Source organism: Myodes glareolus, chromosome 3, assembly GCF_982192425.1.
Source record: "Myodes glareolus chromosome 3, mMyoGla1.1, whole genome shotgun sequence".
Lineage (NCBI taxonomy): Eukaryota > Metazoa > Chordata > Mammalia > Rodentia > Cricetidae > Myodes > Myodes glareolus.
The window spans coordinates 71562556-71586135 of NC_142028.1; the positions used below are offsets into that span (position 1 = coordinate 71562556).

A 23580-nucleotide genomic window follows, 5' to 3' on the forward strand; every position below is an offset into this window, starting at 1 on the left:
TGTGAGCTATGAAGACAAATTAATATTAACCACCCCATCTTCTGAATTCCTGGCCTTGGTCCCAGCTAGGGTATTCTGCTCCCCTCCCCTACCCTTTTATTTCTTTCTTTACTTGCTTTTTAAGACAGAGTCTCATAATATAGCCCTAGCTGGCCTGAAACCTGCTATACAGACCTGGACCAAGCTAGCCTTGAACTCATGAGATCCATCTACATCTGCTTTCCAAGTGCACATGCCACCATGCCTGACCTCTTGCTTATTGATTTTTTTTTTTAAAAAAAAAAACAGGGTTCCACTGTGTAGCTCTGGTTGTCCTGGAACTCACTATGTAGACCAGGCTGGCCTCAAACTTAGAGATCCGCCTGCCTCTGCCTCCTGAGTGCTGGGTTTAAAGATGTGGGCCACCACCACCCAACATGGTTTGTTTTTCAGGGTAGGGTGTCATTATGTTCAAATTCTCCATCTTCCTGCCTTAGCCTCCCAAGTGCTGGGAATCCATGCAGATGTCATCACACCTGGCTCAGACTCATCCTTAACCCACGAATTAGATCATATTCTTCCCTAGGGAAACAAACCTAAAAAGATTCTTGCCCTCCTTCTGTTGCAACTAAACTAAAATACAAATTCCTCTCCTCAGCCTACCAGGCTCTGCCTGAATCAACCCAGATACACAGACTTTGCCTTTCACTGACTTTCGGCATCAACACTGTGGTCATCACTCTCCTCTTTCTAGTCCTTGACCACGCACCAAGATCATCTCACATGGACACCGCCATTGCCTGTAGTTCTCTCTGCTCTGTACTGTTGTGTGATGGATTCTTTGTTAAGCCTGATTAAGGTAATGGCGCCCTGTCACAGGGTCTTCCCAAACCCTCCCCTCTGAGGTAGAAGCAGCAAGAACTGCTCAGTCTTCCCAGCTTCTCCAGGTGTGCCCCTGGGGACCCACTGAGCCCCTTCTGATGTTTGCCTGTATATTTTCTCTCCCTCTCTCCCCTAGAAGGAAGCTCTAGCTAAGCAGGGACCTAGTCTGTCTCATTCTTCCGTGTTTTCCCTGCAGCAGAAATGAGTCTTGTGGCTGGGAGACAGTATAAAACACTCAGATGCCTGCCTAAGTAATTTGACCTCAAAGTAAGACAAGAGGCAACACAACGCAGCAATTTGGAGCGAGTCTTCCCGCCTCCTACCCTTGCAAACCCGTGCACACGTGGCTTCTCTGCTTCGCTCCCACCGTGTGCAGGACCCAGAGGGTGCAGTTTTATCCCGCGGGGCAGCCACCTCTGGCCACGTTCTCACTTGGAGAGGCTTTGCCATCCAGCAGGCGCTCAACATGTGTCTATCGTCTAGTTCATTACTAGTCAAGAGTTCATCCATTTATGGTTTCTTAAGCTCCATCTCCATCATTAGCCCCTCCTAGCTCTTCTTAGATCTTAGTTTTCTTAAACGGTAGACAATGTGAGTCCAAGTTAGTATTGAATCTCTCTGCTGGGTTCATCCTGCCCTTCACTGCTTCCATGCAGCTTCCCCTCCCACCTTTTTTAAATCACCTTTCTTTCTTTTTTTTATAATTTATTTTCTGATCATTGGTGCGAGGGTGTCAGATCCCCTGGAACTTGAATGACAGATGGTTGTGAGTTGCCACATGGGAGCAGGGAGTTGAACCTGGGTCCTCTAGAAGAACAGCCAGTGCTTTGAACTGCTGAGCCATCTCTCCAGCCCCCTTTTCTCTTCTAGTAATCACTTTCTAATCCTTCTTTATCTCCGATTAGTCCATTTGTAGGATTGCTGCCTCTAAGTTAATTATATAGCATCTTTTAAACTGAAAATCAATCAAGTCTCATCGCCACTTCTAGCAGCAAGTTTTTTTCTGAGGGTTGTAGTTTCTTAAGCCTTCGGGGAGGTCACTCGCTTTGCAACTTGGAAGAGTTGTTATCCCACCTGTGCTGAGGGTGGACAACCATCTTGCTTTCCCCTCTCTGAGGGGTTTCCCAGATTTCGGTCCTGAAACCAGACAAGTGTCTGGAGGACAAGGACTGAGTCGGTGGGGCTGTTTCCACCGACAGGCCTTCACATCTTTCACGAAAGGAGGAAGCCACATATAACAGCTGTCACCACGGGCTCCTACCAGCCAGCATTTAATCTCGGGCAAGTCTCAGAAACAAAGGAAAAGCTTCCTCCGAACCCCAGGCCTTGCTCCTTCCCTTCAGGACTTCAAAGACACCATGGCCGCCTCCTCTCCTGTCTCTCTTCAAGCCACTGAGATGCGGCTTCTGTTTTCTAACCCCAGAAGGCCCTTGTTTAACCAAGGTCACCACTGATGTCCTTGTCACTTGGTCTCTCTCCAGTTTCCTTACTCCCCTCTCAAAGCTCTTCTGAGATGTTTTGTCTTTGTTCAAGGTTCCCTCCGGATCGTTCCTCCCCTCACTCTGGCCCCTGCTCTAAGCAATCTCATTTCCCACAGTCAATCCCGCCGGCTCACAGACACTATCTCCAGACCAGAATGGGAACTGGGCTCCACCTCAGCACCCAGTTTCTGCCTTTCTTTTCATTAAGAGTCTTTTTCTCTTGCTTTTCTTTCTTTTGTGCTGGAAATTGAACCCAGGACCTTGCGAGTCACTCCGCTAATGAGCTACAGTCCCAGCCTTACCTGCTAAGTGTCTGAAGTACTCTGGGCCACCCACCGCCCACACAGCTTCCAGTGATCTCTCCCATAGACCCACCCGACTGTTATCTTCTGACAGATGTGCGAGAGTGTACTCTATCACCAGTTCCTGCAGGCACTTTCTACCTGTCTCGTTCCCAGTACGTCTTAGATGCCTTTTGTTAGGGAAAGCCTTCCCAGACTGCCCTGCACAGGTCCGGTAAAGCCATGTGTGTTTCCCTTGATAGCCTCTCTTTAGCATCTATCATTGACCACCGCGCCCCCACGCACACACATGTACACACACACACACACACACACACACACTGCGCCCCACAATGCCACAGAAGGCTGGAACTCTTTGAAGACAGGAACTGTCTTGTTCCCTGATGTCTAGCACCTAGAACGGGTGAACAGCAAGCACTCATTAAGTCTGCGGAATACATAACACATTCCTAATTATAAAGCTTTTATCTGTTTATTAGAGTAGACTCCCAGAATCCTCTACTTGCCTTCATGCTAGTTCAGTACAAATTAAGATGCGATAGAAGAAAAATATGACTTTTGTGGGAGGTTTATTCAAAAGATCCAGAGAAGCGGCACCACACACGCGCGCACGCACACACACACACACACACGCACGCACGCACGCACGCACGCACGCACGCCCTAAGCCCGCAGACCTGGGCTCCAGCTGCCACTCTGCATTCACCCGGGTCTGCTGTGGGTGACCACCTAGCCTCTCAGGGACTCTGTTTCTCCATCTGCTGCGTTATGAAGCAGTTCATCTAAATCAGTGACTCTCAGAATATGTCCCACAGGGGAGGTGATTGAAGCAGAGGAACCCAGGGACCAAAATCCAAGCTCTGCATAGAACAGTGGGATTCATGTGTAGTTTTACCCAGCAGGGTGATCTACAGATAAGACAAGTTCATATCCAGGGCCAGCAAGATGGCTCCGTGTGTAGAAGAGGTTGCTGCCAACCCTGATGCCCTGAGTTCAAATCCCAGAACTCACATGGTAGATGGAGAGCGCTGACTCCAGAAAGCTATCGTTTGGTCTTCATGTCAGCGCACACTCCCCCTGCCCAAACAAACAAATAATATACGTGCTGGGCACAATGGCGCAAGACTTTAATTCCAGCACCTGGGAGGCAGAGGCAGCAGGATCTTGGTGAGTTCGAGGCCAGCCTGGTCTACACAGTGAGTTCCAGGACAGCTAGGGCCACACAGTGAGATAAACAAAAAACAATCAAAACAAAAAAAAGTAAAAGTTTTTTTTTTTTTAATTTAAGAAAGTTGTGTGAAACTGGGCGGTGGTAGCACACGCCTTTAATTCCAACAATCGGGAGGCAGAGACAGGTGGATCTCTGTGAGTTCGAGGCCAGCCTGGTCTACAGAGCAAGTTCTAGGACAGTTGGGGAAACACAGAGAAACCCTGTCTCAAAAAAACAAAACAATAATTTAAAAAGTTGTGTTACAGCAAAAAACTTATCTGAAAATACCTGAACCTTCTCCACATTGACTCCTTTCCACACCGACGTGGAAACACTGCAAGCCTTGAATGCTTTGAGGGAGAACATGGTTTCTGGGTTGTTTTTGGCTTTTGTTTCTGAGTCAGAGTCTCACTGTACAGTCTCTCAGTACTGGTATTAGAGCCACGCACCAGCCTGCCTGGCCTTGGAGAATGCGGTTTCTGAAGTACACTTACAAAGTTTGCTCGCAACTGAACTGGGAATGGTGGTGAACAGGGGAGGCCCTGAGGCAAGAGAAGAGCTGAAGCCAGGAGATCAGCTGAGACAACATAGAGAGAATCCAACTCATAAAAATATGTAGGAAAGAGGAAGACAGGAGAGAAGGGGGGAGGCAAACAGAGGGTAGAGAAGAGATTAATTGTGACTGTGAAGGTTTGGAGAGTGGGCTGGTGCCTATGTGCTGTGGGAACCCATCAGCTCCTGCACAACTCCACCTCAAACAGATCAAGCAGGACAGACATTTTAGTTTTCAATGGTAATGGTATTGAACCAACCCAGGGCTTCACATATACTAGGCAAGCTCTCTACCACTGAGCTATATACTCAAAGTTTTTGTTTGTTTGTTTTTAAGCTTTGAAATAGCTTCTCACTAAGTTGCCTAGGTTGGCCCTGAACTCCTATAGCCACGGTTGGTTAGCCTTGACCTTTTCCTGCCTCAACCTCCCAAGAAGCTGGGATGATGGCCTTCTACCACTAGACCAAACTAGAACAGACATTTTGAATCATAAATAACATTCATATGCAAGTCTATGTCCCTCGGCTCCCTTGAAATAATGCCGCTGCTCAGGCAGACAGCAAAGGCTTCATTCAATAGACTTCATTAGCCCACTTCTGGTGACTCAAAGTCTGACCCCAGCTTCCTACCTGATCATGCAGCATGCTAGGGGCCTCACAGAGATGGAGCTGACTAGGGCAGACAAGCCCTAGGTAACATGTGCTACCAAACACAGCATCTGGGAGACCTGGGCTTCAAGCCATATTACTGCTATAGCTCCATCTCTAGCACACTCAGAAAGCTGCCCCAGGCCCACTCACGTCATACACTCCCACAGCAAGATAACCGGTCCTCAGAGGACCAAGTGGGGATTGCAGCACACACCTTTCAGTTTTCCCTGGGGACAGACTTGGGACTTGGGACTGTGTCTCTGCTATGGGCACAAAGTGTGGGAGCTTTGTGACCATTTGGGCAACACTGGTTGGCAAGGAGGGAACGTGCAGCAGGCAAACACGGCAGAGACAGAGCTGGCAGTGTCGGAGTCCTTGGTGGCAGTTGTTCTGAAGCCCAGCTGCATCATCTGCCCTTAGGGAGTGGGGGGGAACACATACGCTTGACTCTTCCCTGGATCCCATGAGTTGATAAATCCTTCTTTATACCTACACTCATTCACATTGGCCTCTGGGCCTTCACCAGTCAAATAACGCCAACCCTGTTAAGTCACTTAAATGCTGACTCTGTTTCTTCATTTGTGCAAAAGGATTTTTGGCAAGAGCTTGTGAGATAAGTTGCTCTGTACAAACACTGCTAAGCTACACATTTGCAGGGAGTGATTATTACAATATCTGGTGGAGACATGGCGGAGCCACCTACGTGGAGTTTGAATCTGAAGCCCATCTCCGCTGCTGGAGAACAGGCCATGCTCCCTGCAGGCAGTAGCTCCACAGTGGAGATGCAACACTGCGTCCAGCACCCTTTCCCTTCTTCCAACCCCACACACCTTCTAGGAACGACTGCAAATCCATTATGTTCATTTGGTTTCCATGGGAACTGCCTCATCCTTGTAGAACTCCATCCCAGTATGACTGATGGGCCTCAGCGGAAGTACTGCATCCAACTTGAGCTAATGAATCTCTTCCATGAACTTGTCCCCCTAGACATAGTTCTTAGGTAGCTCAGGCTTTCCTGGAACTTGGAAGCTTCAGGCTCTTGAGTTATAGGATTATGAAAGCATAACATCACATTTGGCTCCTTTTTTTAAACAAAGTTTATTTTCATTGGGGACTGGAGAGATGGCTCAGAGGTGAAGAACACTGGCTGCTCTTCCAGAGGACTGGGGTTGATTTCCAGTACCCACACTGCAGCTAACGATAACAGCAGTCCCAGGGGATTCTATGCCTTCTCCTGGCATTTGCCAAGGAGTGCACAAATGGGGAGCACATACATACATGCAGGCAAAACATTCATATACATAAAATAAAAATGAATCTGAAAAAATGTCTGGGATGGGGGAAGAGTCTTAAAAATTATCAGCTCAGTCAGGCAGTGGTGGCGCACGCCTTTAATCCTAACACTTGGGAGGCAGAGGCAGGCAGATCTCTCTGAATTCCAGGCCAGCCTGATCTACACAGTGAGTCCTAGGATGGCCAGGGCTACACAGAGACCACCCTGTCTCGAAAAACCAAAATAAAGTTATCAGCTCAACCATTTGTAATGATGGTTCAGCGCCATTGAGCAGGCTGATTTCCGTGCAACCAGCGTCTGGTGCTTTTTCATCTTGCAAAACCAAATCCTAAGCCATCAGACCATCCCAACTTGCCTCCTCCACGCCCAAAGCCGTGGCGGTCATCAGGGTTTTCCCTAGTTGTACACTCTGGATGCCTTGAGTGGCTCCATGCCCGTTTGTCTTTTAGTGGCTGCCCTATTTGACTTAGCAGCAAGTGACTGAAGTCCACTCATGGATCAGCACGTGTCAGTACTTCCTCCGCAGGCTGAGGATCCCACCGCACATATACTTCACAGGTTTGTTTATCCCCCCCACCCCCATCTCTTGAGCGACATTTGGGTCACTGCCTCTCCATGGCTGTCGTGAATTCTACTGCTCCTGCTATGAAAACAGATGTACAGATATCGCTGAGATGCTTTGGGCCCTAAAATATGGATTCAGAAGTGGAAGTCTTAGGTTTCATGGCAACTTTTAAAAATAGTATGTGTGATATTTGTGTGCGGCGTGCAGACAAGGGTGTGTATGGAGCACGTGTGCATTTGCCAGGGTCGGGGGTAGGTGTCTTCCTCCGTTGCTCTCTACTTTAGTCCCTCATTGAAACTAGCAGCTTCTTTCGGGCAGGCTGGCTCCTACACCCACCTGTCTCTGCCCCCCGACGCTGGGGTTACAGACACATGGAGCTACCCCAGTTTTACATGAACTCGGGTCCTTACGCTTGTATGAAAGCCTTTACCACTGCACCATCTCCCTGTCCACAATTGTTTTTAATTTCTAAAAGGAGATTTGTTTTTATGTGTATGAGTCTGGGGGTATGTATGCGCGCCTGGTGACTGTGGAGGCCAGAAGAGGGTGGATCCCCTAGAGCTGACGTCATGAACAGCTGTAAGATGAGGGTGCTGGAAAGGGGCCTGGGCCCTCTGCACGAGCAGCAAGTGCTTTTGACCACAGCGCCATCTCTCCAGCCCCCCTTTCTAAGTTTTTGCACAGCAACTCCTCCATTTCATTCTTTCCAACAGTGTGCAGGCTTCCCATCCTTGCCAACACTTGTTATTGTCCTGACACCAGGAACCCTAACAGGTGTGAGATATCTCTTGGTACCCAGACTGTTAAGAGGTGAGGTCTAAGTGTTATTAACAGCCCTGCTTCCGCCCAACAGAGAGCCTGTTTGCAGACAGGGGAAGAGCTGACGGGTTGTGGGCGTCTCCAGAGCCATGGGCTAAATAGTACAAGTGTCTAAGGACTAGATGCTTTCCTGGTCTTGGTGGGGATGAACTTGACACAGTCTCATTCACTGGGCCCCAAGCTGGCCTCAAACTTGGGCCATCCCTCCTGCCTCAGGATCCTGATCACTGAGATTAAAGGCAAGAGTCACCGAACGCTCTGTCTCTGCATTTGATGAGGCAGTTCAGTGATCTGATAATAAATTCACCTTTTTATTTGAGTTCAAGTTAGCTTGTTTAGTTTGTAATCATGAGTCTTTAATATAGTTAGCGCTTTAGGATTTTTTAACCCTTTCTTCTCTTAACCTCTTTTTGTAAGTAGACACAATATTAATAATTTGTACATTAAAAACCCCTGCAGAAACATGCTTGAAGTTCAGTGAAGCAATTAGGGCATGAGTTTGGAGTCAACCCAATCTGGCTTCAAATCTTAGTTCAACAAATGTTACTGGACGTTAACTAAATGGGTTAAACACTTCCTAAGATATAATCAAATTGGGTTATATACCTTAAATATGTAGTTTTGTCAATAATATCTCAATTGGTGCAGGAAAATTATCTGTATTCTATCAATCATGTATTTTAATAAAATGCTGATTGGCCAGGCAGGAAGTATAGGCGGATCAACCAGACAGGAAGTAGAGGCGGGGCAATGAGAACAGAATAAGGCTACGGAGGAGGAAGGTCCCTCCGCCATTCCTGCGCAGACTACGGAAGAGGTAGCATGTAACTTGCCCAGCTGAAAAAGGTACGGAGCCATTATGGCTAACATAAATGAGAATAATGGATTAATATAAGTTATAAGAGTTAACAAGAAGACTGACCTAATGGGCCAATCAGTTTATAACCTAATGTAGATTCCATGTTATTTTCTTTAGAAATTGCCAGTTGTGGGGTACCGGGTGGGACAGGAAACCCCAACAAGCTGGCCCCCTCATGTTACACTCAATGAAGCTAGAAAAAATGTAAAGACTGGCTTAAAACGAAAAGGATAAAAAGCAAGCCGAGTGGTGGTGGCACACGTCTTTAATCACAGCACTCGGGAGGCAGAGGCAGACGGATCTCTGTGAATTCGAGGCCAGCCTGGCCTACAAGAGCTAGTTCCAGGACAGGCTCCAAAGATACAGGGAAACCCGATCTCGAAAAACCTAAATAAATAAGTAAACAAATAAATAAATAAATACACACTAAAAAAAACCCTGGGTGTGCTGGCAGATACCTATAATCCCAGCCCCCGGGAAGCCGAAGCAGGATGATTGTCATGAGTCGAAGTCCGACCTCAGATACTTAGCGAGTTCCGGGTGAACTCACACACAGTTGCAGAGACGCCTCCAGAAGCAGGCCTTCGTAGGTGCCCTGCCCCCAGAGCTGCCCAGCACCCAGCTACTACTTGGATTTCGACTCTGCGAGCATTCTCTGCACGTTCGTCCCTTTGCAAAGTGGTGCTAACACAATGCCTGGGCTGTTAGGGGTACATTATGAAGTACACATGTGTGTCGCCTCCAATGCCTGGCACAGTGAGTGCTCGATGAAGGGTAGCCTTGACTAGGGAGGCACGCCTGGCAGGATCCAGCCTGGCTATCTACTGACCACCCACGACTGTTCCAGGTTGGTCTTACGATAAAGGACTCCCATTCTGGTAGGATTTCCAGTTCAGTGGGAGCAAGACAGTCCCAGGTAGGATGTGTGACAGCAGAAGAGGGACACTAAACAGACGGAGCCACCCACCTTGTTTCAGATCCCAGTCTGCCCTTAACAGCTTCCCTCAACTGTAAAATGGAGCTAATAATAGCAGTGGCCCCTTGGCTCCTTTGGGCTATTGTGAAGTTTGAGTTAGTGTGGGTAAAGAGAACTATGACGGTGCCAGGCAGCGAGCGCTGCGTAAGCCCTCACCAGTGCCCTGTGTAAGTGACCACACAGGGAGGAAAAACCATGGCAAGAGCCTTAATTTTTATTTTTGAATTTTGTGTGTGTGTGTGTGTGTGTGTGTGTATACATAAGCATAGATGCTCTCAGAAGCCAGAAGTGTGGGGGTCTCACTGTAGCTGAAGTCATAGGCTGTTGTGAGCTACCTGGTGTGGGGGCTAGGAACTGAACAATTCCTAGAGCAAGAGCAGCCAATGCTCTTAACTGCTGAGCCAGCTCTGCATCCCGAAGCTTCTTCTCTAGAGGAGAGGACATGGGATCTCAGCCTGGAAGTGTGTGCAGGTGCTTACTAGACAAAGAATAGGGGGCACGGCACTTCAAGCAGAATAAACAGCAGGAGCCAGATCCACGACAGAAGAAAACAGACTATTCAAGCAAGCAAAGACACTGACCAACCAAACCTGGGAGGTAAAAAGGAGGCGTCATTTTTGGCCTTCAGGAGTTCGGTTGGCCAAGTCAGAACTTGCCCTGGTTAAGTACTGAGAACCGACACCATAACCCAAGTCCACATGCTAGCAGCGTTCACAGGTTCTCTCCAGTAAAACCGACCAGTTTAACCCATACCCACTAGTTGCCGGACACTGCAGTGACAGGTGAACGGACCATTCACAAAAGGGCCTGGCTTAATTCTTACGATGCCCCACCCCCCAAGGGAGGTAATTCTGTTTTGTATAGGAAGAGGCTACTTAACGCTACAGATAACAGACTGGGTAGTAGTGTGATCAGCTACAATTACAAACAGTGGGGTTTCCCCCATAAAAGAAACCTGTAGCAGTCCTATCAGAGCTCAGTTTCATGCCCCCCTCCCTTCAGCACCTTGGCGGCTGGCCAAGGCTCAAGAGCATCACATCTTTGTAATGCTTTTATTCTCAAAGTTCTACCAGCCAGGATTTCGTCATGTTCGACTTTTCTGATGGTTCAGAGGTTAGCTTAGGTGACTGTGGCTTCTGTGACTCTCTCCTCTTCCTCTCTCTCTCTCTCTCTCTCGTTTGTTTGTTTTTTTGAGACAGGTTTCTCTGTTTACTCCTCACTGTAGAATGAGCTGACCTCAATACTCAGAGATCCTCCTGCCTCTGCCTTCCAAGTGCTGTAATTAAAGGCATGTACCACCCTGCCTGGCCCATAATTTCACAAATAGAAAAAAAAAAAGAGAGAGAGAAAGAAAAAAGAAATTGGCCCCTAACAAGTTAGCAGAGGCAATTCACTAAAGTCTGGAATCAAGTTTTTGATGATAATGATTTAGCGAAGGCTACAGAGTCTACCCAAATCTGCTCTCCTCAGTTCTTGACATGGGACTTGGCTCATTTCTCAGTCTCTCTGGTGGGTAGGTGTGGTCATATGGATAGTGAGTCCATGGCTAGTGAGCAGTGAGCAGACTGGCGGGACCTTCAGGGGGACAAGCATACCTCTCGAGTCTTCTTTTCCTTTTCTCCTGCTGGGACCAGGGATGACCAGCTTCAAGCACAGAGGGCTGAGCTCCAGAGGACGCTGAAGCAACATGATACAGGGAACCTGTGTCCCTGAATGACCACTGACCTGGTCATTCAGAGCTGCCCTACTGACCTGGTCTGCTCTCCTCAGAGAGGCTAACTCAGAACCCAGAGCTGGTACACGAGGAAGAATGACTGCTTTGTCCTTGAAGCCGCTGTGTTGTTGAGTCTCTGTTACAGCAGCCTAGCCTTTCATTTCAGCTCACACCACCAAGGCCCTTTGTGAATATTTAGAATGGCTTCACAAATGACCAGCCACCACTGGAGAAAATTGCATCGAAGCGGGTACTAGTCAAACATGCAATTCCTGCCTGTGGCCACCACCCCAAGTCCTCAGCTTGTGTGAAGACCATTTAATGGTTGAAACAGACTGCTTATGTTAGGACTCACTTAGCTTCTATGTAACTGACTCAATAAGCTTTTGACTATTTCTCCCTGCTGGGGACACTGCCACTGTATTCACAAAAGCTCGTGTGTGTCTGTTGTGTAGTTAGCTTTTAATACGCTGTGAGTTTTTTTTCGGTTCTGTTGTGCTATGGATCAAACCCAGGGCCTTACAAATAACAGGCAAGTAATTCCACACTGTAGCCCACCCTTCCAAAGTTAGTATGGGATGTGTTTGAAGTGGAAAATTGTCGATGTTGGAAGGAGACTGTACAAATACTTACTGAGCATTACAAAGGGGCAAACTATGTGCACAGACCAAAGATGAACCCTTCCTGATAGGTCTCAAAAGAAATACTTTTTTTTTAAACTTACACTTTAGAAGTTTCTACCTCCTTGTGCACGTGCCCTCCTACGGGCATCCATGTGGAGGCCTGAGACAACTGGCCCTTTCCCACCTACCTTCAAGGTCCCAGAAGATGAATGCAGGACAAGTCACCAGGCTTGGCTCGAGCACACTTACTGACATCTTATAGGCCCAATACAGACAGTTGGAGTTAGCCTCAACTCTTCAAAGTACCTTGAGAGATTTTTTAAAATTTATGTATGCGTGTTCTACCTGGATGTGTGACTACACGCCAGAAGAGGGCATCAGACCCCATTACAGGTGCTTGTGAGCTGCCATATGGGTGCTGGGAATTGAACTCAGGTCCTCTGGAAGAACAGAACAGGCCTCTTAACCACTGGGCCATCTCTCCAGCCCCAGAGCACTTCTTTTTTTAAAAGATGCTTTATGACTGTGGACACATGTGGAAGCCAGAAAACTTTTCAGCTCTCTCCTTACACCGTTTTTTTGAGGTACAGCCTCACTATTAAAAAAAAAAAAAATCAAATGGGGTAGAAGGTGCTGGAGAGATGCCTAAGACCGTGCAGGGGACACAAGATTGGCTCCAGCACCCACGAGGAAGCTCCTTGCCACCTGTAGCTCCAGTTCTGGCCTCCCAGGGCATTTGCAGCAAAATGCAGGCGCGCGCACATGTGCACACACACACAATTTAAAAATAAATCTTAATTTCTTCTTTTTCCACTACCTCCTCCTACTACTACTACTACGAGGAAGACGAGTCTAACTGCTCACTGTGTGTTGGAATTAATCACCAAAGGCACTCAGACAACACCGCTGGTGGCAAACTGAAGTGACCTGGATGAAGGACCCTGCTTGTCTAGGGATTAGCTGAGGCCAGATGGTGCAGTATGAGCAAACAGCCCTCGCTGGTCTCAGTGGACTTCCCAGCTAGCCAGAGTTGTGCTGGTGAAGGGGCCACACGTGCTGCGACTGGTACAGCCACGTTCTCACTTTAGCTTCTACCTGTGCCAAGGCTGACACGTCTCTTGCGTCTGGTGGAAACCCAAGGGCCGAAGACTGTGTCCTTCCCTGGCCGCCTCCACCAGAGAGCAGCAGGGCGATGCCAGCCCCAGGCTTTTCCACAGTTGCTGCAGGAATCTCATCTCCCATCTCACCGTCTCTAACGTGAGCAGTGGGTTCAACCACCGTGCCCTGCACTTAACAGGCACTTAAGAAAATCATTAGACACTGACTGGTGGGTGCGGGAGGTAAAGCAGTCTCAGATTCCAGCAGACAGAGAAGTGAGTTCAGAGAAGCCACCGCTCCTGGTATTTCAGATGGAAGGATTAAAGAGGTCTTTTGAGGTAGAATTAGTAAAACTTGTTTTTCTTGATTGTCTGCTGACATTTTTAAGGCTTTAAAATATATTTAGCAAGCCAAGTGAGGCATTTCAGAAACTAAGCTTCCTCCCTAAACAAAGCCAACTCTACACAACACTCAACAGCTAGTATCTTCAGCTGCTCAGACCCTCCCCCTCTTGCCCCCAGCTAGCTGGCTAGCCATGCTCCCCGGGGGGGGGGGGGGCCTGCATCTCCCACGGTTCTGCCTCCAAGGCTGGGGGACAATAACGTCCCTGAAGTGCTTGGCATTGTTTGGCTTCACTGTACTCTGCACCCAAGATGTGGCTTCCCAGCCTGCTGATTCAGGTAATACACCGGCTGGGGAACTCAGACACAAAGAACAAGATGGCGGGGGCGCACCACTGGCTTCTTTGACAGGAGAAAATATTTATTAAGAGCCGGCCAGTACTTTTGCTAAGAGGTCAAAGTTTTTCACCCCGATTTCTACGTAGCATCCAAAAAACATAACCACACTTTGAAGGGTTCCTTTGCTTCTATTTTGTGTATGTGTGGGGGCATGTATATATGTGTGCGCATGTGTGGGCAGAGGCAGGAGAAATGACCTTAGGTGACACTCCCCCTCAGGCACCAGTTTGTGTTTTGTGTGTGTGCAGGTGGGTGGACACCTGTGTGTGCATGCATGTGGAGGCGCTCTCTGCCTTTAAAAACAGTTATTATTTGGTAGGTGTGTGTGCTGTACGTATGTGGGGGAGTCAGTTCACTACTTTACTGCGTGTATCTTGTTGGTACACGCTACGCACCCCAGCTTCACAGGATTGTCCCGTCCCCTGCACCCATCTCTCAGGAGTACGGGATTACAGAAGCCTACACGACATCCAGTTTTTTACATGGGTACTTTCACCTGCTGAGTCACCTCACTAGCTCCCCCCCCTTTTTTGAGACAGGGCCTCACTCTGAACCTGGAGCTTATGGATTGTCTAGGCTGAGTCACTGACCTGCCACACCACCACTTTATTTTCTGGTTTGTCAAGACAGGGTTTCTCTTTGTAACAGTCCTAGGTGTCCTCACTTTGTAGACCAGGCTGGCCTCGAACTTGGAAATCTGCCCGCCTCTCTGCCCTACCACCTTATTTTTGGACAGTGCATCTCATTTGTCTCTAGTAGCACATATTATGCTAGGTTAGCCAGCCAGTGGGCCCCAGATATTATTTCTAGCTCTCTAGCAATGAGATTAGAGGCATGTTGTGAGGCTGAAGAGATGGCTCACCAGTCAAGCGCATTTGAGGCTCTTCCAGAGGGTTTGGATTTGATTCCCAGCAAACCACACAGCAACTCATAATCATCCATAACTTAAGTTCCAGGTACTGGATGAAAGGAATGCTCATGGCATGCACATAAAACATGATACACACAGGATCAGCAAGAACAGCAAGAGGCTGGCACCATGTCAGGTAGGTTCTGGGGATCTAACTCAGGTCTCATACCTGTGTGTCCAGTAATTCACAGACCTAATTTGTTCATGCTGTGCTATTGGGTGGGGTTGTTTTGGTTTCACTATGTAGCCCAGGCTGGCCTGGAACACATGATTCTTCTTATACGGACTTCCAAGTGCTTGGATTCTAAAAACTACACCCTTAAGAGATGCTCCTTCTTCCTCATTTTTTTCTTTTTGTTTGTTTTTTGAGACAAGATTCCAATATATAACAGTCCTGGCTGTCTTGAAACTCATGTAGACCAGGCTGGCCTCAAATTCTGAGAGATCCACTTGCCTCTGCCTCCAAGTGCTGGGTCACCATGTCCAGCTTAAGATGTTCCTTCTTGCATGATTCCTTCTTCTTTACACTGAAATCTGCAGTTTCTCTGATCTTCAGTACTCTTGGTACACTGGTTAGTTACATGGATCTTCCTAAGATTCCCCAAAAGCAGACTGACTGGCATCTCTGTTCCCTTTGGCCCACTCCAGGGTCTCTCACACCACCTGGAACAAAGGCCTCTGAAGAACTACAGCTTCCAGGGCAGAGTTCTCTAACGGAATGATGAAAATGTTTTGAAAACAGTAGCGCTGACACCCAGCACTGTGAATGTGGAATGCCGAGGAAAGCATCAAAACACCCTGACCTATGCTGTACACAAAAGAGCAGAGGCTTCAGATAACAACCCCCGGGAGAGACCCTGCAGGAAAAGGAGGCGTGGGAAGCTCGGTATACATCGTATCTCTGCTGAGTGCTGAGCTGGAGAAAGAGTTACCGCACTGACGACAGAGCACGCTGTGAATAAACTAGAGGGCTATTGCAAACCTTTTTATTCACATCTCAAAAGAACATATAGCTTTCTGCCCTAGAAAGACAGCAGTGCCAGCCATTCTGCACGGCAGCAGCTAGCTCAGCAGACTCAGATTCTTTCTTTAGTCTTCAAGACCCGGGTCACAACCACCTCTGCCTGACCCCTCCGTCTTCTGAGATTCAGAGCTAGGACAGCTCGCCTCGTCGTCTCTCTGGGCTGCTCCTTCCTGCCGTTCTCTCACATCCAGAACTCCTGACTGTGCCTTACAATACTTCAGTCATTGACAAAAGCATCTGGAAGCGAGATATTTTTAGCCAGCACCCGGGACAAGAACTCTCTTTTAAAGGATGTACTGAATCTTGGTATTCACCACTAAAAAAGATCCTCCAGTAGAAAATGTGCAATCTGTGCCTCTTTCTAAAATAAAACCTTTAAGGTTCAAAGAAAAAAAAATCCCACCCTGAACTACATCACTACCAGACACAACAGCCACACAAGGGCTGAAAGGCCTGCTATTCCCACTGCAGACCACAGCACAGAATAAAAGAAGATGCGTGGGACACCAACACTCCCCTCCCTCCTGCACTTGATCCCCACATCTCTGTAAAGGCCACCAGGCACATCTTTCAAACCCTGGCTTTCAGCTCTTGCTCATGCTGCCCTGGGGACTTCTCCTCTTTAGGTTCCGGGTCACAGTCTGGGGAACTACTTTGAGTTTCTATGTGAGCAACAGCATCTGAGTTCAACTTTCTTCTTTTCTTCAATTGGTGCAAGTGAGATTTGGATTTTATATGTGCTGAGAAGACAAAAACCAAATAAACAAAAAGACATCAGCTTTCTTAGAATTCTAAAAACAAACAAAAAATAATAAACCAAACCAAACATTTGAATTTAACTATACAATCTTTAACTATTAATAAATAACAGAGTAGACACATGTTTGCTCGAGACAAGGCCTTACTCTGTAGCCCAGACTGACATCACGCTCAGGCTCCCCCTGCCTTCGCCTCCCGGTCTGTGCTGCACACTGGCTGAGGCTCTGCTGGGCAGGTCAGCAGTGAGCGTGCTCAGTCCACTGCTGCACAGACCCACCGAAACTCTCACTCTTACCCGATGACTGTTTCATACAGGCTCATTTTTACTATCCTGTTCTTCTGCAAGAATTATCCTCTGGGAACACCTAAAGAGAGGGATGGCTAGGCTAATTTTAAAATTTATTTATTTACTTAATTGTGCATGTATGTAGGGGTAGGAGATTGCTTGCTGGCAAGCTTCTTTACCCACTGATCCTAAGTTAAAATTCTTTTACACATAGCAAAAACATCATTTTTTGGGGGGAGGGGGGTTGGAAGTATAAGTAAGGAAATAAACTGAGGAAATTTGTGTGGGAAGAAGAGGCAGCTTTATTCTCTAGGCGTAAGGCAAACCTGGGCTCTGGGCTGCTTTCCATGGCAGCAGGAGACGGAGCAAGGACTCGACAGATGGCACTATAGAAGGCTCACACAGCCGAGCTCACAAAGGCTCACAAATGTTGCTTCTCTGAGGCTCTCCCCAAAGGACATTCGACAAATCGAAGCACTAAGTTTCCTTCACAAAGCAATCAGACGCCCTCTCTCTTCCCCTTTCATCATTATACACCACCAACAACCAAGGCTTCTTCTGCTGGATGGGCACACAGTCGCCCCGAGTCTCTGACAATGGGGTTCATTTTGTCAGAGATGTCAGTTAATAAATCTAATCATTCTATGGGCTGATATGGAGAGAAACATCTACTCTGAGAATCCAAGCAAAACTGTACTATGAGCAGGTTTCCTGCAGCTGGGTCAGGCTAGCTCAGGCTAGCTCAAACTAGTTCTCACAGCTTTTTCCCCACCTACCATCACAGTTTGACAAGTTAGCCTGAGAGTGCTACAAAGACCGCCCCTTGGCCTCTGAGGACCCTGTGCACACCTGCTCCCTCCCAGCTATGCCTCTGCTCCCTCACAGCTGGAGGGTGAAGGTCTTCTGCACTTCGGGATATGGGGCAATTCTCCAGTCTGGGAAAGGTTCTCAGGAATCTGTCTGACCTGTTACAAAGCTGACTCCAGCATCCAACTATTAAAGACTAAGTTTTAAGAAGTGCGACGCCCCCTCTGCCCCCCAATTTAGATCTCATGACCCCACACACAGCCTCCATCTATCCCCACCTGCCCATTCCCGGTCCCCGATGATGATCCGGTCACACAGGTCACACATGTGGTAACTTCTCTTGTTCTCAGTTTCATCATACGCCATCTTCATTGGCGTGGCTGTAGGTTTGTGCCCCTAGAGAGCAAGGGGAAGGACATTCAGCTCAAAGAGATTTGGGGACAATTCTCTGATATTAAGGGGAGTGGGATTTTTCCCAAGATTCCTTTTTCATCCCCCAGAGAACAGGTGGGCTGTTAACATATTTTAGCAACAACCTTTCTAAATATGAAAGTTAAAACAAGCTCCAGGGATTTAAAAGCAGCCAGCTTGATGCTTTACCCCACTGACATGAGATCTGGCTCCCAAACTAGCAGCAAGTGTCAGCAAAAGAAAGCCCTTTGCAAACCTGACAACAGACCTCCTTAATAGTCACCTGGATGAAACTCTGTACTATATTGACAGCAGGTTCCAGAACAGACTCTTCCCACTTTGAAACATCAGATACTTCTAAGCCATATACTGGAGGGACACTGGGACCAGGTCCTAATGATGACAAAGAAAAGTTGTGAGAGCCTGGTCTACGGGACCCAATCTATTCTGTTTCCAGGACTCTTAAAACCCTCAAGAGGAACACACAGGGCCAAAGGAGTGACATTCTGATCACGCTATTCATCCTACTATAAATATCCCAAAGACCCAGAAGCCTGACTTATATGCAGCAACATGCCTGACCATGCAAACAGACTCGAGAGCAAAATCTTTGACCAGTAAGGAAATAAAAATGGAATAACAGATCTGATGCCCACTGTGTGGGCTGTTGTGACAGAAACAGCACTTCACAGGAGGAACTAAGCTAAGAGCCCCGAGTGAGGGCCTGCTCTAAATTTTATGTCACTGGTAGCATTTGGATAACCACAAGCATTAACCAATGGACCACTCAAGAACTAGTCTTGGGGCTGGTCTAGTTGAATCTCACTCTGACCTTCATGACTTTTTCTTTTCTCTTTTCTTTTCTTTCTTTTTTTTTTTTTTGATTCAGAGACTGTTGTGACCCAGGCTGTCCTCAAACTCACTGGGTACCCGAAGTTGGTCTTGGACCCCTGATCCTCCTGCCTCCCCCTGTCTTCCAAACAATTACAGTCATGTAGTACAATGCCAGGTTCCTAAACACCTTCTTTTAAGAGCCACATCTAAAGGAGGATACACGTGTCCTCGTGAACAGACACAAGGTTGGCGGTATGGACGAGTGGACAGCCACCCTCCTGGGCCAACTGCACTGCGACAGTTTAGCTTCAGTTCGGCCACACTCTACAGACACACTGGACCATCGCTACAGCTAGGTGAAGTCAGTTACTTGAAGGCAAGAAGCATTGTCCCATGGACAAAAAACATCAAAGGCATTGGGATGCCAACGGCTGACAGGTGCTGGCCTTTTGAGTGTGCCAACCACAAATAAGATTCTTCATAAGCCGGACTGGCCTACACCTGCCACCACATGGAAAGGTGAGACCAGAGGGTGCAGGCAGTGCCCACCGCACACCTGGCCTTAGTTGAGCTCTGCACCTGTTTCTAGGCCACTCTACGTTTCCCTTTCTCCTCTAAGTCCTTTGTTGGGCCTCTGTGCCCTGTCTAAGCACCTTTCAACAAGTTCTCGGCTCCCAGCTGCTATTTCTGGCTTGGGTCCAAGGCCAAGCTGGGGTGGGGAAGTCCCTCTGGCTCTCTGCCAGACCATATCCCAGAAGACTAGCCTTGCCCAATCAAATGTGGCTCCTGACTTACAGGGCAGCTGTGCCTTTCTCTCTGGCACCAGGACTGTGCCTGCACAGAATGAGGTGCAGGCAAATGACACTGTGCCATTAACCCCTCCTGGTTGAGACGGGTTACTGTGGCCTTACCACAAGAGGAAGTTCTAAACTATCACAAAAAAGCCTTTTGTTTCAGACTTACTGTCAGACTTGGGAAGGGAAGCTGCAGTTGAAATCTGTGGTTCTGAACCCCCAGTTCAGCTGAGACCAGGCTGGGATCCCCACTACTTATCAAGACAGGCAGGAAAGGGGAATGGAAAGAAGCAGCACCATGGATCAAGGTGTACAAGGTCAACTGGAGATGACGCAGAAGAGGATTTTAAAAGTGTCCCCAGGATAAACTAGAGTTCGCTACCTTAAATCTATCTCCTTTTAGCTCATAAGCACACAACTGGGGTCCTGGGAGCCTGTACAAATGCTGGTCAGCCAACAGCATAACTCAAAGAAACATGAGCCTAGACTTAAAAGTCAGGCCTGTATTGGGCTCTATTGCCTTCTAGCTGGGGGTGGGAGAAGGGTTACTGGACTCCTGCTAGGTCTTCATGTTCTTATCTGTAAAATAAATGAAGCCTCAACACAACTACTGCAGCACGACATTTGGTGACAGAGAAAGTATGAGACTTTCCTTCCCTCGCCCTTAAAAGTTCTGTCCAATTGCAGAGTCAGCTGAAGCAATTCAAGTCCCCACCGTGTATTTGACCACAAAGATAAAGCGAGGGAAAGCAGAGAACGTTTTGTCCTTTCTATTAAAGATCATCAGACCCAGGACCATTTTAACTGGGAAAGCTCCCAGCAGCATTCTGCCTGCTCTCAGGTATAAAACGGAAGCTAGAACTGGATTTAACGCCCAACCTGCTCACACTATCTTGCTCTTCTTACCTGTGCTTACAGTCACCACTTTCTATTCAAGGAGTAAGGAAACTCTTCAGTGGAAACTTAACTGTTTCTTTCCCCCTAAGACATCACCAGAAAACACCCCTGAATAATTCTCCATGCAAAAGACCCACCTGTGGTCTAAATTCTCAGGACAGATCTAGAGACTACTGTTCATTTGCTGAGTGAGAAGACATCAATATTCTGCCAAAACTGATCCAGAAGAGAAGGAGAGAAGTGGGACTTACTGCTCAAAAATCGGTTCCTAACCCATCGGTTTTGCTTCCGGGCATATCTCTTAGTTACTTGTTTCAGAGCCTCAATACCTGGAAGATACAGCAGACACAGTGGCATCCAGGTGAGCATTTCTACCTGTCAGAAGACAACCCCTCCCAAGTCAAGAGCAAAAGAAATGAGCACACTGTTAGACTTCACAGACAACAATCTCAGTGTTTAGCTGGGACTCTTCTAGCCTCAGCTCAGACTATCACCCAAGGATGTCCAAGACTAGGTTAGATGGAGGAATTCACACCTTTCTTTAGAAGCTGGTTACTAGTCTCTGGTGTGCATTTTCCCTCAGTGATCAGGTACTCGTGAAATTCCTTGAAGCCAATTGACTGGAAGATACCATGTTGATAGTCCTGGCTGGGAACAGGAGAGCATCAGCAGTGAGCCATAGCCTCTGAAAGCTAGCAGGGGCCTTGGATGTTATCTCATTGGTGAGAAAGTGAGAGCCTGGAATTTTCCCCTTCCCGCCCTACCAGTCTCCAGGTTACTTCCTTAAAAGTAACTTCTGGGAATGCCTGAAGAAAAACAAATTACCCTTGGAACAGGTATATAATAAACCTCCTTCAATGAGCCCTGCCAATGCCAAGGCTGAAGACTAGTAAGTAGATCCAAAGCCAGTGTTATGTCTACGCTCTTGCAACTATGGACAAGCAATGAATGTAGAACAGAACAGCAGCCAAATCCTCACCTATTTTCTGAAATGTTCTTAAGATTATAGCGCCTGTGAAAATCTCTGAGCTCCTCCAGGAGTCCGGCAGCAAGCATGGCGTCCACTCTCTTGTCCAAGCGTTCATCTAGAACTTGAGTCAAAATAGCCCATGAATGAGCAGCACGTGGCAGGGGCCGACACTCACACGGCGAACTAAACAGGCTACCTCAATAAGGGTTTTTATCCAAATGAAAGAATTCAGAGTATAGGGGGCTGGAGAGATGGCTCAGAGGTTAAGAGCACTGGCTGCTCTTCCAGAGGTCCTGAGTTCAATTCCCAGCAACCACATGGTGGCTCCCAACCATCTGTAATAAGATCTGGTGTCCTCTTCTGTACTGTAGGATACATGCAGGAAGAACCCTGTATACATAATAAATAAAAATCTTTAAAAAAAAAGAATTCAGAGTATATTAAAAATTCATATTGTTTTACTTGTATTTTGGACTGTGCATGAGCAAAGCAAACCAGAATGAAGCACGTGCCTTAGCTGGAGTGAAGGGCGAGAGCACTCACTATGGAGACTGCACACCACTGCTTTTCAAAGTGGCTGAGAAGTCTCCTGGTTTCTTCGAAACAGGGTCTCACTCTGTAGATCAGGCTGTCCTGGAATTCACTGTGTGGAGTGGGTGGCCTGGAACTCACGTAGATCCACCTGCCTCTGCCTCCCAAAAGTGTGCACCACCACATCCAGGGGTTGACTTTTCTTAACTTCTGTCCTATTTTTTTTTTTTTTTTTTTACTCTAACTTTGCTACTTTCATTTCAGAATCCCCAGATGACATCTTGGTGCATCTTGAACTACCAAGTGGGTAGATCATCATTCAGGTGCAACAGCTGGACGTGGCTCTGCCATGAGTCAAAGCCATTAGTTTATATTGAACTGCAGTGTAAGGTTTGACTGTTAAACATTTCATTATGGAAAAGTTACATTTTCCCAGAAACATATAACTGAAAGTGATTTAAAAGCAAACTACCCTTATAATTATGATCATCTGTCTGTGTCTCCATTGCTGCTACCTCTCAGCCTCTAATGAGCACAGCTCTTGTTCTTGCCTTGCTAAGGTTTGTTTACTGAGGACTGGTCATGTATGAAGCTCACTGCAAGTGCTCTGAATTCCATTGACTTACTCATTTATTTTGCTGAGCTAGGATCTGAACAGAGAGTTCTCTGCATACAAGACAACTGCTCTGCTACTGAGCCATACTCCCATCCCACAACTTTGTGTAGTTTTAGTATTTTGAATCACTAATGGATGTTATAAAATATGTACTATTATTATCATTTCTATTTTATAGAAGAGTTAGAATACATAAAGGTAAACTAATTGGTCTTAACTCACAGAACAGACTGGGTGGCGGTGGTACATGCCTGTGATTCCAGCACATGGGAGGCAGAGGCAGGTGGATCTCTGTGAGTTCAAAGCCAGTTTCCTAGTCTACAAACTGAGTTCTAGGACAGCTTAGAGCTATTATACAGAGAAACCCTGTCTTTAAAAACAAGACAAAACAAACAAACAAACAAAAAAGAACTCACAAAACTGGGAGACAGTGGAGCAACTATGTGAAGTTTAACAATGTCTTCAAGCCTGGCGATTTGCCACGTACCGCACTGCCTGCCCATGTAGCCATTTTGTGTCCCTACTCCCCAGAGAATGGTCACCATCTCTTATCTTAGGCCCAAAGCACTCTGAGCACTCCTCTGTTGCAGAACTGTCTATCATCTCACCCCCAGGAGACCTGCAAGTGCAGGAGTTCGTACTCCTCTCTACGGCATGGCGACTACAGGGTACATGGCATTTTACTCAGGGCTCACTGATTGCTTGCTGGGGCAACAGACAGGGCATCACAACACTTTTTTTTTCTTGGGGGGGGCAGGGTTAGGGGCAGGGCTTCTCTATGTAGCTTTGGTGCCTGTTCTGGAACGAGCTCTTGTAGATCAGGCTGGCCTCAAACTCACAGAGATTCACTTGCCTCTGCCTCCCAAGTGCTGGGATTAAAGGCGTATGCTACCACCGCCCAAATGGCAACATAATACTTTAGCAACAAATGCTACCAGGTTAGCTAGCTAGCCATCAGACCTAGTTCTCAGGTTTATCAGTGACTCAGCCTTCCCC

General features: G+C 47.3%; 1 protein-coding gene and 1 long non-coding RNA gene across 5 annotated transcripts in view; one reads left to right on the forward strand and one right to left on the reverse strand.

Annotated features, from left to right (window-relative positions):
• Nucleotides 1-8500: 8500 nt before the first annotated feature.
• LOC146895166 (uncharacterized) lies at nucleotides 8501-16174 on the forward strand. The gene is made up of 3 exons (XR_015000913.2): nucleotides 8501-8581; nucleotides 14696-14791; nucleotides 15304-16174. It is a non-coding gene; the product is annotated as an uncharacterized LOC146895166 (long non-coding RNA).
• The window catches only part of Trit1 (tRNA isopentenyltransferase 1), a 44072-nt gene continuing 36119 nt past the window's right edge, over nucleotides 15628-23580 (reverse strand). For 3 of the 4 annotated variants that reach the window (XM_087904645.1, XM_087904648.1, XM_087904647.1), the window contains 6 exons: nucleotides 21447-21558; nucleotides 21003-21115; nucleotides 20719-20796; nucleotides 18211-18335; nucleotides 17810-17927; nucleotides 15628-16419 (listed from right to left, as the gene is read on the reverse strand). In XM_087904645.1, the coding sequence (XP_087760771.1) occupies nucleotides 16250-16419; nucleotides 17810-17927; nucleotides 18211-18335; nucleotides 20719-20796; nucleotides 21003-21115; nucleotides 21447-21558 (716 nt within the window). In that variant the 3' untranslated portion in view covers nucleotides 15628-16249. The remainder of the gene's footprint in view (nucleotides 16420-17809; nucleotides 17928-18210; nucleotides 18336-20718; nucleotides 20797-21002; nucleotides 21116-21446; nucleotides 21559-23580) is intronic. The other variant, XM_087904646.1, reaches the window with a different exon arrangement.